Source organism: Schistocerca americana, chromosome 4 (genome assembly GCF_021461395.2).
Source record: "Schistocerca americana isolate TAMUIC-IGC-003095 chromosome 4, iqSchAmer2.1, whole genome shotgun sequence".
Taxonomy (NCBI): domain Eukaryota; kingdom Metazoa; phylum Arthropoda; class Insecta; order Orthoptera; family Acrididae; genus Schistocerca; species Schistocerca americana.
Window position 1 is genome coordinate 473,120,575 of NC_060122.1, and position 15,090 is coordinate 473,135,664.

At 47.3% G+C, this 15,090-nt stretch overlaps 1 protein-coding gene across 1 annotated transcript in view; it reads left to right on the forward strand.

The window, feature by feature from the left end:
• The window catches only part of LOC124613554 (protein nervous wreck), a 754,174-nt gene that overhangs the window by 536,353 nt on the left and 202,731 nt on the right, over positions 1-15,090 (forward strand). Inside the window, exon 8 of the mRNA XM_047142268.1 lies at positions 291-419. Within this exon, the coding sequence (XP_046998224.1) occupies positions 291-419 (129 nt within the window). The remainder of the gene's footprint in view (positions 1-290; positions 420-15,090) is intronic.

Sequence of the window (15,090 nt, forward strand, 5' to 3'; positions counted from 1 at the left end):
CACTAGAACGTGACCAAGACTTCGAATTCTACAGACTAGTAACTGGCTCCTTAAACAGCTCGCTACTTAGAGCAGCGAATTCTTGATGCGCAGTCAATACACTCTGGCTGTTAGTGCATCAATATGCGCGTCTGTTCTTTCGACCTGCTGTCGACAATTTGCCAGTTATTGAATGAATTTCCGGGTCTGTTACTTCGGCCTGCTGTCGAAGCTGCAAATCTTCTATGCGGTATAACTATCACTCCTCTGTCAGAGCATCCTGGTTGGTAACATTATTTGTTCCTCTGCAGGTCTCATCGAAACGCGAGCAGCTGGAAGAAAAGTCTACGGGGGCGCGTAACGACTACCTGCTGAGCATAGCCGCTGCGAATGCCCACCAGAACCGCTACTTCACCAAGGACCTGCAGAACACCATGGTGGTACGTACATACAGCACTTTTGGTATTACTCCCCTCTCTTATATACTTGGAGGAAAAAAGTTACATATTCATATTCTTCTGTTGACGTTATACACTGACGGGAACTGAAAGTTTCATACAACGAACATCTTGACCATACAGTACCAAAATGATTCTCCTCTAGTTCCGTCCCTGCGGGATATATTGATCAAAATTTCATCATCAGGCGAGCTTATTTTCAGTATTTTCAGCGTATAAAAATAATTCCTACCTGTGAAGAATAGTATGACTATACGAAGGCTGTCGGGAATGTCTAACTTTACTGGATTTCTTCAGGCGGAACACGCAACGCAGCACACCCTGAGGACGTGCTCGCGAAGCTTGTCGCCTTCTTTCGAACTTCGTGAGAGGCTGACTCATCGGCATAGGAACATCGTACTATAAATCACACAGACAGTTGTCTCTACTACAATGATCGCAGGACAAGAAGTGACGAGATGACTGGGTAACTGTGCCAGCGGCGTTGTCTCATTGAATACTCCAGCTCTTGTCAGGTCGCTTAAGTTAAGCAATGCCAGGTCTGATCAATGCTTCGATGGGTAACCGCCTAGGTACACCACGTGGTGTTGGCTACTTTGCGTTTACGCCCAAAAGGGAGGAGGGATGGTGGCGTAAAGATCCTGATCACCAGACGTCGTGTCAATGTCCTGTGCTAAATTTCAAACTTCTCCGCAGTAGCTCCTGAAGTAAGAGCGTATGAATCCGCTGATGGCGATCCGTTCGATATATAGCCCCGTTGGTGCTATTAGAAAGGAGTGCCATATTCCGACACCAGGTTCCCCCTCTCAGTTTTCTTATGATCACCTAATACACATGACACGGCACTACGCACACTCACTGCAGTCAGCTGGAGTCATCAGATCACTAATAATAATAAAAAACTCACATTTCACGAAGGAAAGGTGCCATTGAGGGGAAAGGACATGAAAACCTTTCCAATTAGACAGATGTACATGCCCTAAGGGATCCGCTAGCCAAAAATGCCATACGACTTTACTAGTGCAACTCTATGGCTACAAGAATAGGCACGGGTCTGTTCAGAACGAGTACACCAAGAGACGAGCGCAGGATTTTCTGAATGGCACTAATGAATAGATGTATACAACATCTGAAATCCCAACAGAAATTACAGGCAGTGTGCGACCAAGGAGCGTCAGGAACAGACTACCGGAAGCTGGGTTGAGATCTCGAATTGCCGTGTATCGTTACAGATGACACCAAAAAATAAACAATGGAACCCCGCATGATCTAGAGCCAACATCAACCGGGACACTGAGTGGTTTCTGCGCTGTTCAGAAATGAGTCTCGCGTCTGTCTTTGGAGATCAGATTGAGGCCGGCATGTACGTGCTCCCTGCCGCCGTTGGATAAGCAGCTGCAGCAGCAAGTCGTATACTCCTAGCTCACTCATTTGTTACATAGTTTAATTCTTAATTTCTTTGCGTGTTTTTGGTACTTGCATTGTTTAATTCATAAATTGTATTATAGTATTTGAGAGTTGTAGCATCGCGTTTTAGTACCTGAATAGTGTAAATTCGCGTAGTCGTTTGACTACTGTTTTGTTTTGAACGGCCAGTGTCGGTTGGTCACAGTCAGTGTGCTCCCTGCCGCCGTTGGATAAGCAGCTGCAGCAGCAAGTCGTATACTCCTAGCTCACTCATTTGTTACATAGTTTAATTCTTAATTTCTTTGCGTGTTTTTGGTACTTGCATTGTTTAATTCATAAATTTCGGGCGTATTATAGTATTTGAGAGTTGTAGCATCGCGTTTTAGTACCTGAATAGTGTAAATTCGCGTAGTCGTTTGTCTACTGTTTTGTTTTGAACGGCCAGTGTCGGTTGGTCACAGTCAGTGTGCTCCCTGCCGCCGTTGGATAAGCAGCTGCAGCAGCAAGTCGTATACTCCTAGCTCACTCATTTGTTACATAGTTTAATTCTTAATTTCTTTGCGTGTTTTTGGTTCTTGCATTGTTTAATTCATAAATTTCGGGCGTATTATAGTATTTGAGAGTTGTAGCATCGCGTTTTAGTACCTGAATAGTGTAAATTCGCGTAGTCTCCTTCCGCCGCCGAGCAGTGTCAGCAGTGCGCAAGTAGCAGCATTACTGCATTTACTAGGCAATCTTGTATTTTAATAACCGTTTAAATTTTGTCGATTTGTTTGCGCTCTCTGTAGATTAGTTCAGACGTTCTTTGCAAAACAGTTTTTAGCATGGATAGGGACTGCAACTGCTGTGTTCGGATGCAGGCTGAGTTGGCATCCCTTCGCTCCCAGCTTCAGGCAGTGTTGGCTTCGGTCACACAGCTTGAGGCTGTTGCCAATGGGCATCACTGTGGGGGTCCGGATGGGGGTTTGTCGGGGACGGCCAGCTCGTCCCACGCATCCCCTGATCGGACTACGACTGTGGTTGCCCGGGATACTGCCCGCATTGAGGCTGATCCCTCACCTGTGGTAGAGTGGGAGGTCGTTTCAAGGTGTGGCAGGGGGCGAAAGACATTCCGGAGGGCTGAATGGAAAGCCTCTCCAGTTTGTCTGACGAACCGGTTTCAGGCTCTGTCTCAGGCTGATACTGATCTTCAGCCTGACATGGCTGCTTGTCCTGTTCCAGAGGTTGCCCCTCAGTCTGCAAGATCCGGGCAGTCGCAGAGGGTGGGCTTACTGGTAGTTGGGAGCTCCAACGTCAGGCGCGTAATGGGGCCCCTTAGGGAAATGGCAGCAAGAGAGGGGAAGAAAACCAATGTGCACTCCGTGTGCATACCGGGGGGAGTCATTCCAGATGTGGAAAGGGTCCTTCCGGATGCCATGAAGGGTACAGGGTGCACCCATCTGCAGGTGGTCGCTCATGTCGGCACCAATGATGTGTGTCGCTATGGATCGGAGGAAATCCTCTCTGGCTTCCGGCGGCTATCTGATTTGGTGAAGACTGCCAGTCTCGCTAGCGGGATGAAAGCAGAGCTCACCATCTGCAGCATCGTCGACAGGACTGACTGCGGACCTTTGGTACAGAGCCGAGTGGAGGGTCTGAATCAGAGGCTGAGACGGTTCTGCGACCGTGTGGGCTGCAGATTCCTCGACTTGCGCCATAGGTTGGTGGGGTTTCGGGTTCCGCTGGATAGGTCAGGAGTCCACTACACGCAACAAGCGGCTACACGGGTAGCAGGGGTTGTGTGGCGTGGGCTGGGCGGTTTTTTAGGTTAGATGGCCTTGGGCAAGTACAGAAAGGGCAACAGCCTCAACGGGTGCGGGGCAAAGTCAGGACATGCGGGGACCAAGCAGCAATCGGTATTGTAATTGTCAACTGTCGAAGCTGCGTTGGCAAAGTACCGGAACTTCAAGCGCTGATAGAAAGCACCGAAGCTGAAATCGTTATAGGTACAGAAAGCTGGCTTAAGCCAGAGATAAATTCTGCCGAAATTTTTACAAAGGTACAGACGGTGTTTAGAAAGGATAGATTGCATGCAACCGGTGGTGGAGTGTTCGTCGCTGTTAGTAGTAGTTTATCCTGTAGTGAAGTAGAAGTGGATAGTTCCTGTGAATTATTATGGGTGGAGGTTACACTAAACAACCGAACTAGGTTAATAATTGGCTCCTTTTACCGACCTCCCGACTCAGCAGCATTAGTGGCAGAACAACTGAGAGAAAATTTGGAATACATTTCACATAAATTTTCTCAGCATGTTATAGTCTTAGGTGGAGATTTCAATTTACCAGATATAGACTGGGACACTCAGATGTTTAGGACGGGTGGTAGGGACAGAGCATCGAGTGACATTATACTGAGTGCACTATCCGAAAATTACCTCGAGCAATTAAACAGAGAACCGACTCGTAGAGATAACATCTTGGACCTACTGATAACAAACAGACCCGAACTTTTCGACTCTGTATGTACAGAACAGGGAATCAGTGATCATAAGGCCGTTGCAGCATCCCTGAATATGGAAGTTAATAGGAATATAAAAAAAGGGAGGAAGGTTTATCTGTTTAGCAAGAGTAATAGAAGGCAGATTTCAGACTACCTAACAGATCAAAACGAAAATTTCTGTTCCGACACTGACAATGTTGAGTGTTTATGGAAAAAGTTCAAGGCAATCGTAAAATGCGTTTTAGACAGGTACGTGCCGAGTAAAACTGTGAGGGACGGGAAAAATCCACCGTGGTACAACAACAAAGTTAGGAAACTACTGCGAAAGCAAAGAGAGCTCCACTCCAAGTTTAAACGCAGCCAAAACCTCTCAGACAAACAGAAGCTAAACGATGTCAAAGTTAGCGTAAGGAGGGCTATGCGTGAAGCGTTCATTGAATTCGAAAGTAAAATTCTATGTACCGACTTGACAGAAAATCCTAGGAAGTTCTGGTCTTACGTTAAATCAGTAAGTGGCTCGAAACAGCATATCCAGACACTACGGGATGATGATGGCATTGAAACAGAGGATGACACGCGTAAAGCTGAAATACTAAACACCTTTTTCCAAAGCTGTTTCACAGAGGAAGACCGCACTGCAGTTCCTTCTCTAAATCCTCGCACAAACGAAAAAATGGCTGACATCGAAATAAGTGTCCAAGGAATAGAAAAGCAACTGGAATCACTCAATAGAGGAAAGTCCACTGGACCTGACGGGATACCAATTCGATTCTACACAGAGTACGCGAAAGAACTTGCCCCCCTTCTAACAGCCGTGTACCGCAAGTCTCTAGACGAACGGAGGGTTCCAAATGATTGGAAAAGAGCACAGATAGTCCCAGTCTTCAAGAAGGGTCGTCGAGCAGATGCGCAAAACTATAGACCTATATCTCTTACGTCGATCTCTTGTAGAATTTTAGAACATGTTTTTTGCTCGCGTATCATGTCATTTCTGGAAACCCAGAATCTACTATGTAGGAATCAACATGGATTCCGGAAACAGCGATCGTGTGAGACCCAACTCGCCTTATTTGTTCATGAGACCCAGAAAATATTAGATACAGGCTCCCAGGTAGATGCTATTTTTCTTGACTTCCGGAAGGCGTTCGATACAGTTCCGCACTGTCGCCTGATAAACAAAGTAAGAGCCTACGGAATATCAGACCAGCTGTGTGGCTGGATTGAAGACTTTTTAGCAAACAGAACACAGCATGTTGTTATCAATGGAGAGACGTCTACAGACGTTAAAGTAACCTCCGGCGTGCCACAGGGGAGTGTTATGGGACCATTGCTTTTCACAATATATATAAATGACCTAGTAGATAGTGTCGGAAGTTCCATGCGGCTTTTCGCGGATGATGCTGTAGTATACAGAGAAGTTGCTGCATTAGAAAATTGTAGCGAAATACAGGAAGATCTGCAGCGGATAGGCACTTGGTGCAGGGAGTGGCAACTGACCCTTAACATAGGCAAATGTAATGTATTGCGAATACATAGAAAGAAGGATCCTTTATTGTATGATTATATGATAGCGGGACAAACACTGGTAGCAGTTACTTCTGTAAAATATCTGGGAGTGTGCGTACGGAACGATTTAAAGTGGAATGATCATATAAAATTAATTGTTGGTAAGGCGGGTACCAGGTTGAGATTCATTGGGAGAGTGCTTAGAAAATGTAGTCCATCAACAAAGGAGGTGGCTTACAAAACACTCGTTCGACCTATACTTGATTATTGCTCATCAGTGTGGGATCCGTACCAGGTCGGGTTGACGGAGGAGATAGAGAAGATCCAAAGAAGAGCGGCGCGTTTTGTCACCGGGTTATTTGGTAACCGTGATAGCGTTACGGAGATGTTTAATAAACTCAAGTGGCAGACTCTGCAAGAGAGGCGCTCTGCATCGCGGTGTAGCTTGCTCGCCAGGTTTCGAGAGGGTGCGTTTCTGGATGAGGTATCGAATATATTGCTTCCCCCTACTTATACCTCCCGAGGAGATCACGAATGTAAAATTAGAGAGATTAGAGCGCGCACGGAGGCTTTCAGACAGTCGTTCTTCCCGCGAACCATACGCGACTGGAACAGGAAAGGGAGGTAATGACAGTGGCACGTAAAGTGCCCTCCGCCACACACCGTTGGGTGGCTTGCGGAGTATCAATGTAGAGGTAGATGTAGATGTAGATGTAGACGATAAGGTGAGAGGTCAGATGGTTCAGATGGCTCTGAGCGCTATGGGACTTAACTGCTGAGGTCATCAGTCCCCTAGAACTTAGAACTACTTAAACCTAACTAACCTAAGGACATCACACACATCCATGCCCGAGACAGGATTCGAACCTGCGACCGTAGCGGTCACGTGGCACCAGACTGCAGCGCCTAGAACCGCTCGGCCACTCCGGCCGGCAGAGAGGTCACAGAAAGAAGATATTCTCGAGAGCCATACGTCTCCAATTCGTGCGATTGTGGCTTGGAAAGCTATTGGACGGCACAGAATCCACTCTTTGTCCCCGGTTGACGCTGGCTATAGATCATGCATGTCCCTGTTGTCTGTATTTTGGTGCCAGTTGTAAACGACGCATGTCAACTACTAATCTCAATGTAGCTTACAGTAATCTGTCCCTGATGGTTTGTGCTGGCACTCTACCTTTAACCTGTGACCAGCTGTTGTAATCCGTCTCTTCATCAGAGACAGTCGAATAATCCTACGCCCTTCTCTTGGTGTTATCCTTTTGGATGTACAGGTGGCTACTTTTCTTGCCGTACTGTTGCTCCAGCAAAGTAAATAAAAGTCGAATAATCCTACGCCCTTTTGGTGTTATCCTTTTGCATGGCCAGGTGGCTACTTTTCTTGCCGTACTCTTGCCCCAGCAAAGTAAATTCGTATGAAGACCCCAAAGAGCAGGTTCAGCCATATAATTGGAGAAAAACAGTAATTTTATATCTGTTGAAGGGAGGCAGAGTGGTCGACAGTTTATAGCAAGACTGGTATACCCTGTTGCCTTACCGCCGTGACCAGGTTACCAAATGGGAAATTCCAGCACGATAATGCAAGACCTCACACTGCAGGCCATGCCACCAACCCGCTGAGGTATGTACAGGTCCTTGACTCGTCAGCTTGTCCGCTGACATGTCCCCTGACATGTTTGCGATGGAAATATAGTTTAATACCTGCTCCTAGTCAGCACTCTACATAAACTGCGTCATCTATCTTAGAAAGCTAGTTAATTTGAAATAAAAATTTTGATTAATTTTTAATTCTCTTTGCACTTTTGAATTGAAATTAGTTCTGAAACGATTCAGAAGTTCCCATAAAGCCTGAGCAGTGAAAATTCTAATTAGTGTAAAGAAAGTAGTGGCCGGAATACGGATACCTCAGTACAGAGGGCGTACGATTGTAGAGCTCCACGATTTTTCGCGGGGTTTGTGAAACTAACTAATGACCGTCTGACGGTTCGCTCGCAGATTCATCAAACTCCCAATTTCGCCATACCAAAATAAATTCCTGAAATCTTAAACGAAGAGATTCGTAATAATAAGACATGTAAGGAATTTTTTAAGTCCCACTACCTGTTAGGAGAAACGTTCATTAATCAACCCTCGTTCATGAAGTTCAGTAACTTGTACGATCAGCTACGGCATCGATAACACTAAATTCAATTACACTTCCCCCTCCTATATAGCTCCCGAATACAAGGTAACGATGTTACCTGCATCTTCTTGATACAGAGTAGAAACAATAGAACGTACGAGTAACATGGAGTGCAACAGACTGCTACCGTACAAACAATGTTACTCTGGTCAATAATTTGGCACAGTGTCAGTATGTATGTTTGATTTGTATATCTAAGTGAAACATAATGAAAGATATCTTATGAACTGATATGGTATGGCAAGAAAAGCCCTTGATAACAGTCGGAGGGTATTTGCTTCAGTGCTATAACGAATACAAGAGTGTACTCATACCTGCGAACATCAAGTTTCATGCTAATGTTATAATCGGTGTCAGTTTCAAACGGAATGAATCTTTAAGCATTCAGTACTGTTAAGTTATGAAAATCTCCACAAAGTTTGATTAGTCTCGGAGTGCTACTTCATAGTGTGATACTTTCCATTTCAGTCAATGAAGCATGCATTCGGTTACCTTGTTTACAGAAGCACCCATAATAGGAGCAGCAACAATTCACCCACGTTCCCATTCACTTAGCTCCTACATAGTGCACTTACGACAATACAGAACTCTGTTCTAACCACGGCTAATACTTGCAACGTGCAGAAGACGCTGCAGAGGTGCCGTTAGCGATCAAAGACAACAGCACAGCCTGCAGGCTTGGGTAGCATCTGCATTTATGTTCAAGCATGCATTTGTCGCTGTATTTGCATATTTTTGTCCAACGCCTGTAGCTAGATAATTTAAATAAGCTGCCACGTAACACTGCACATCTGCTACGAAAATACGTATAGTTAAATACTCTGAAGTGCCAAAGAAACTGGTATAGGCATGTGTATTCAAATACAGATATATGTAAACAGGCAGAGTACGGGAATACGGCGCTGCTGTCAGCAACGCCCATGCAAGACAACAAGTGTCTGACGGAGTTGTTATATCGGTCACTCCTGCTAGAATGGCATGTTATCAAGATTTACACTACTGGCCATTAAAATTGCTACACGAAGAAGAAATGCACAAGATAAACTGGTATTAATTGGACAAATATATTATACTAGAACTGACATGTGATTACATTTTCACGCCATTTGGGTGCATAGATCCTGAGAATCAGTACTCAGAACAACCACCACTGGCCGTAATAACGGCCTTGTTACGCCTGGGCATTGAGTCAAACAGAGCTCGGATGGCGTGTACAGGTACAGCTGCCCATGCAGCTTCAACACGATACCACAGTTCATCAAGAGTAGTGACTGGCGTATTGTGACGAGCCAGTTGCTCGGCCATCATTGACCAGACGTTTTCAATTGGTGAGAGATCTGGAGAATGTGCTGGCCAGGGCAGCAGTCCAACATTTTCTGTATCCAGAAAGGCCTGTACAGGACCTGCAACATGCGGTCGTGCATTATCCGGCTGAAATGTAGGGTTTAGCAGGGATCGAATGAAGGGTAGAGCCACGGGTCGTAACGCATATGAAATGTAACGTCCACTGTTCAACGCGCCGTCAATGCGAACAAGAGGTGACCGAGACGTGTAACCAATGGCGCCCAATACCAGCACGCCAGGTGATACGCCAGTATGGCGATGACGAAAACACGCTTCCAATGTGCGTTCACCGCGATGTCGCCAAACACGGATGCGACCATCATGATGCTGTAAACAGAACCTGGATTCAACCGAAGAAATGACGTTTTGCCATTCGTGCACCCAGGTTCGTCGTTGAGTACACCATCGCAGGCGCTTCTGTGTGGGATGGAGCGTCAAGGGTAACCGCAGCCATGATCTCCGAGCTGATAGTCCATGCTGCTGCAAACGTCGTAGAACTACTCGTGCAGATGGTTCTTGTCTTGCAAACGTCCCCATCTGTTGACTCAGGGATCGAGACATGGCTGCACGATCCGTTACAGCCATGCGGATAAAATGCCTGTCATCTCGACTGCTAGTGATACGAAGCCGTTGGGATCCAGCACGGCGTTCCGTATTACCCTGCTGAAACCACAGATTCCGTATTCTGCTAACAGTCATTGGATCTCGACCAACGCGAGCAGCAACATCGCGATACGATAAACCGCAATCGCGATAGGCTACAATCCGACCTTTATCAAAGTCGGAAACGTGATGGTACGCATTACTCCTCCATACACGAGGCATCACAACAACGTTTCACCAGGCAACGCCGATCAACTGCTGCTCATGTCTGAGAAATCGGTTGGAAACTTTCCTCATGTCAGCACGTTGTAGGTGTCGCCACCGGCGCCAACCTTGTGTTAATGCTTTGAAAAGCTAATCATTTGCATATCACAGCATCTTCTTCCTGTCGGTTAAATTTCGCGTCTGTAGCACGTCATCTTCGTGGTGTAGCAATTTTAATGGCCAGTAGTGTTAATGAGTTTGAACGATGTGTTGTAGTCGGCGCAAGAACGACGGGACACAGCATCACCAGGTAGCGGTGAAGTGGGAATGTTCCCGTACGACCATTTCACGATTGTATCAGGAATCTGATTAAATATCAAATCTTCGACATCACTGCGGGCGAGAAAGATCCTGGAAGAACGAGGTCAACGACGACTGAAGAGATTCGTTCAACGTGACAGAAATGCAACCCTTCATCAAATTGCTGCAGATTTCAGTGCTGGGCCTTAAACAAGTGTCAGCGTGAGAACCATCCAGCGAAACATCATCGATATGGGCTTTCGGAGCCGAAGCCCCACTCGTGTACCCTTGATGACTGCAAAACACAAAATGTTATGCCTCGCCTGAGCCAGTCAACACCGACGTTGGACTGTTGATCACTGGAGACATGTTGCCTGGTCGGACGAGTCTCGTTTCAAATTGTATCGAGCAGATGGACGTGTACGGGTATGGAGACAGCCTCATGAAACCACGGAACCTGCATGTCAGCAGGGGACTGTTCAAGCTGGTGGCCGGCTGCAGTGGCCGTGCGCTTCTAGGCGCTACAGTCTGGAACCGAGCGATCGCTTCGGTCGCAGGTTCGGATCCTGCCTCGGGCATGGATGTGTGTGTTGTCCTTAGGTTAGTTAATTTTAATTAGTTCTAAGTTCTAGGCGACTGATGACCTCAGAAGTTAAGTCGCATAGTACTCAGAGCCATTTGAACAATTTTTCTTCAAGCTGGTGGATGCTCTGTAATGGTGTTGGGCGTGTGCATTTCGAATAGCATGGGACCCCTGGTACGCCTAAATACGGCTCTGACACGTGGTACGTATGTAAGCATCCTTTCTGATCAGTTGCATCCATTTATGTTCATGAGCATTCCGATAGACTTAGGCAATTCCAGCAGGACAATGCGACACCCCACACGTCCAGAACTGCTTCATAGTGGCTCCAGGAACACTCTTCTGCGTTTAAACAGTTCCGTTGGCCACCAAACTCGACAGATATGAACATTATTGAGCATATGTCGGATGCCTTGCGACGTGTTCGTACTCTTACGGATTTTTGGACAGCCCTGTAGGATTCCTGGTGTCAGTTCCCACCAGCACTACTTCAGACATTAGTCGAGTCCATGCCACGTCGTGCTGCTACACTTCTGCAGGGTCACGGGAGCCCTAATCGATACTAGGTAGGTGTACCAGATCCTTTAACTTTGCAGTGTAATTTTCTTTATATTACACACTACTGAAAACGCTTAGCACGAATAGGCGAAACATTTTTGGCACTAACGAATGAAACATTCTCTACGATACCCTCAAAAGCAGGACTGACTACAGAATGTGCTGGCGGATGGTAATATGAAAGTGTCTGCAGCGAGGCTGCCCTCCCTCGGAGGGAACAGTTGCAGAGGCGGGTAGCCGCGTTGCCAGGCGCGCCGCCGTACAATGCACTATCGACCGCTACAAGTAGGCCACGTGCGCGACCCGTGCGTCCGCTGGCAACGCAGAGTTGTAGCCGAGCCAGGGTTCTGCGTGCTGAGCTTCAGATTGGAACCGGCAGCTCTCCACAAAAGAGAAATGCTTTCCCAGGAGGGCTTATAGCGTGGCGTGCGTCTCCAGTCAATCTCGTGGGACTCGTTTCTCGAAAGGCGAACATACTGCGGCAACGTGATGACGTCAGCCACCGCTGCTACACTTTATACACCGCCGGGAAAAGAGGAGGAGAGGTGGTAACCTCTACGGTGAATTTGATATAAGAAGAACTTCCACTCAGTTGGAGCAGCTGGCCGCGGGAATTGAGCTGCGGCGTCTGCAAGTTACTACAGATGTGCAAAACGAAAACTGAACTCCTCTAGAGACGTAACGCAGAAATACCAAAAATATATGGTACTCTTACAGAATTCAGTATTGGCGATGAAAGATGCATTCTTAAAAATTCAAATAAAAAGGTAATTCAACATAACTAAAGGGATTAATTGTCTTCTAAAACGAAAAGCTTATTTAGGCAATTTCTAGAAGAAAGAAGAATATGTATTTCTTGCTTTATAGAACTAGTCTACATCTACATCTACATTTATACTCCGCAAGCAACCCAACGGTGTGTGTCGGAGGGCACCTTACGTGCCACTGTCATTACCTCCCTTTCCTGTTCCAGTCGCGTATGGCTCGCGGAAAGAACGACTGCCGGAAAGCCTCCGTGCGCGTTCGAACCTCTCTGATTTTACATTCGTGATCTACTCGGGAGGTATAAGTAGGGGGAAGCAGTATATTCGATACCTCATCCAGAAACGCACCCTCTCAAAACCTGGACAGCAAGCTACAGGGCGATGCAGAGCGCCTCTCTTGCAGAGTTTGCCACTTGAGTTTGCTAAACATCTCCGTAACGCTATCACGCTTAACAAACAACCCTATGACGAAACGCGCCGCTCTTCTTTGGATCTTCTCTATCTCCTCTGTCAACCCGACCTGGTACGGATCCCACACTGATGAGCAATACTCAAGTATAGGTCGAACGAGTGTTCTGTAAGCCACTTCCATTGTTGATGGACTACATTTTCTAAGGACTCTTCCAATGAATCTCAACCTGGCACCCGCCTTACCAACAATTAATTTTATATGATCATTAAACTTCAAATCGTTCCTTACGCATACTCCCAGACATTTTATACGAGTAACTGCTACCAGTGTTTGTTCCGCTATCATATAATCATACAATAAAGGATCCTTCTTTCTATGTATTCGCAATAAATTACATTTGTCTACGTTAAGTGTCAGTTGCCACTCCCTGCACCAAGTGCCTATCTGCTGCAGATCTTCCTGCATTTCGCTGCAATTTTCTAATGCTGCAACTTCTCTGTATACTACAGCATCATCCGCGAAAAGCCGCATGGAACTTCCGACGCTATCTACTAGGTCATTTAAATACACTCCTGGAAATGGAAAAAAGAACACATTGACACCGGTGTGTCAGACCCACCATACTTGCTCCGGACACTGCGAGATGGCTGTACAAGCAATGATCACACGCACGGCACAGCGGACACACCAGGAACCGCGGTGTTGGCCGTCGAATGGCGCTAGCTGCGCAGCATTTGTGCACCGCCGCCGTCAGTGTCAGCCAGTTTGCCGTGGCATACGGAGCTCCATCGCAGTCTTTAACACTGGTAGCATGCCGCGACAGCGTGGACGTGAACCGTATGTGCAGTTGACGGACTTTGAGCGAAGGCGTATAGTGGGCATGCGGGAGGCCGGGTGGACGTACCGCCGAACTGCTCAACACGTGGGGCGTGAGGTCTCCACAGTACATCGATGTTGTCGCCAGTGGTCGGCGGAAGGTGCACGTGCCCGTCAACCTGGGACCGGACCGCAGCGACGCACGGATGCACGCCAAGACCGTAGGATCCTACGCAGTGCCGTAGGGGACCGCACCGCCACTTCCCAGCAAATTAGGGACACTGTTGCTCCTGGGGTATCGGCGAGGACCATTCGCAACCGTCTCCATGAAGCTGGGCTACGGTCCCGCACACCGTTAGGCCGTCTTCCGCTCACGCCCCAACATCGTGCAGCCCGCCTCCAGTGGTGTCGCGACAGGCGTGAATCGAGGGACGAATGGAGACGTGTCGTCTTCAGTGATGAGAGTCGCTTCTGCCTTGGTGCTAAAGATGGTCGTATGCGTGTTTGGCGCCGTGCAGGTGAGCGCCACAATCAGGACTGCATACGACCGAGGCACACAGGGCCAACACCCGGCATCATGGTGTGGGGAGCGATCTTCTACACTGGCCGTACACCACTGGTGATCGTCGAGGGGACACTGAATAGTCCACGGTACATCCAAACCGTCATCGAACCCATCGTTCTACCATTCCTAGACCGGCAAGGGAACTTGCTGTTCCAACAGGACAATGCACGTCCGCATGTATCCCGTACCACCCAACGTGCTCTAGAAGGTGTAAGTCAACTACCCTGGCCAGCAAGATCTCCGGATCTGTCCCCCATTGAGCATGTTTGGGACTGGATGAAGCGTCGTCTCACGCGGTCTGCACGTCCAGCACGAACGCTGGTCCAACTGAGGCGCCAGGTGGAAATGGCATGGCAAGCCGTTCCACAGGACTACATCCAGCATCTCTACGATCGTCTCCATGGGAGAATAGCAGCCTGCATTGCTGCGAAAGGTGGATATACACTGTACTAGTGCCGACATTGTGCATGCTCTGTTGCCTGTGTCTATGTGCCTGTGGTTCTGTCAGTGTGATCATGTGATGTATCTGACCCCAGGAATGTGTCAATAAAGTTTCCCCTTCCTGGGACAATGAATTCACGGTGTTCTTATTTCAATTTCCAGGAGTGTATATTGTGAAAAGCAATGGTCCCATAACACACCCCGGTCGCATGCCAGAGGTTACTTTAACGTCTGTAGACGTCTCTCCGTTGAGAACAACATGCTGTGTTCTGTTTGCTAAAAACTCTTCAATCCAGCCACACAGCTGGTCTGATATTCCGTAGGCTCTTACTTTGTTTATCAGGCGACAGTGCGGAACTATATCGAACGCCTTCCGGAAGTCAAGGAAAAAAGGCATCTACCTGGGAGCCAGTATCTAATATTTTCTAGGTCTCATGAACAAATAAAGCGAGTTGGGTCTCACACGATCGCTGTTTCTGGAATCCATGTTGTT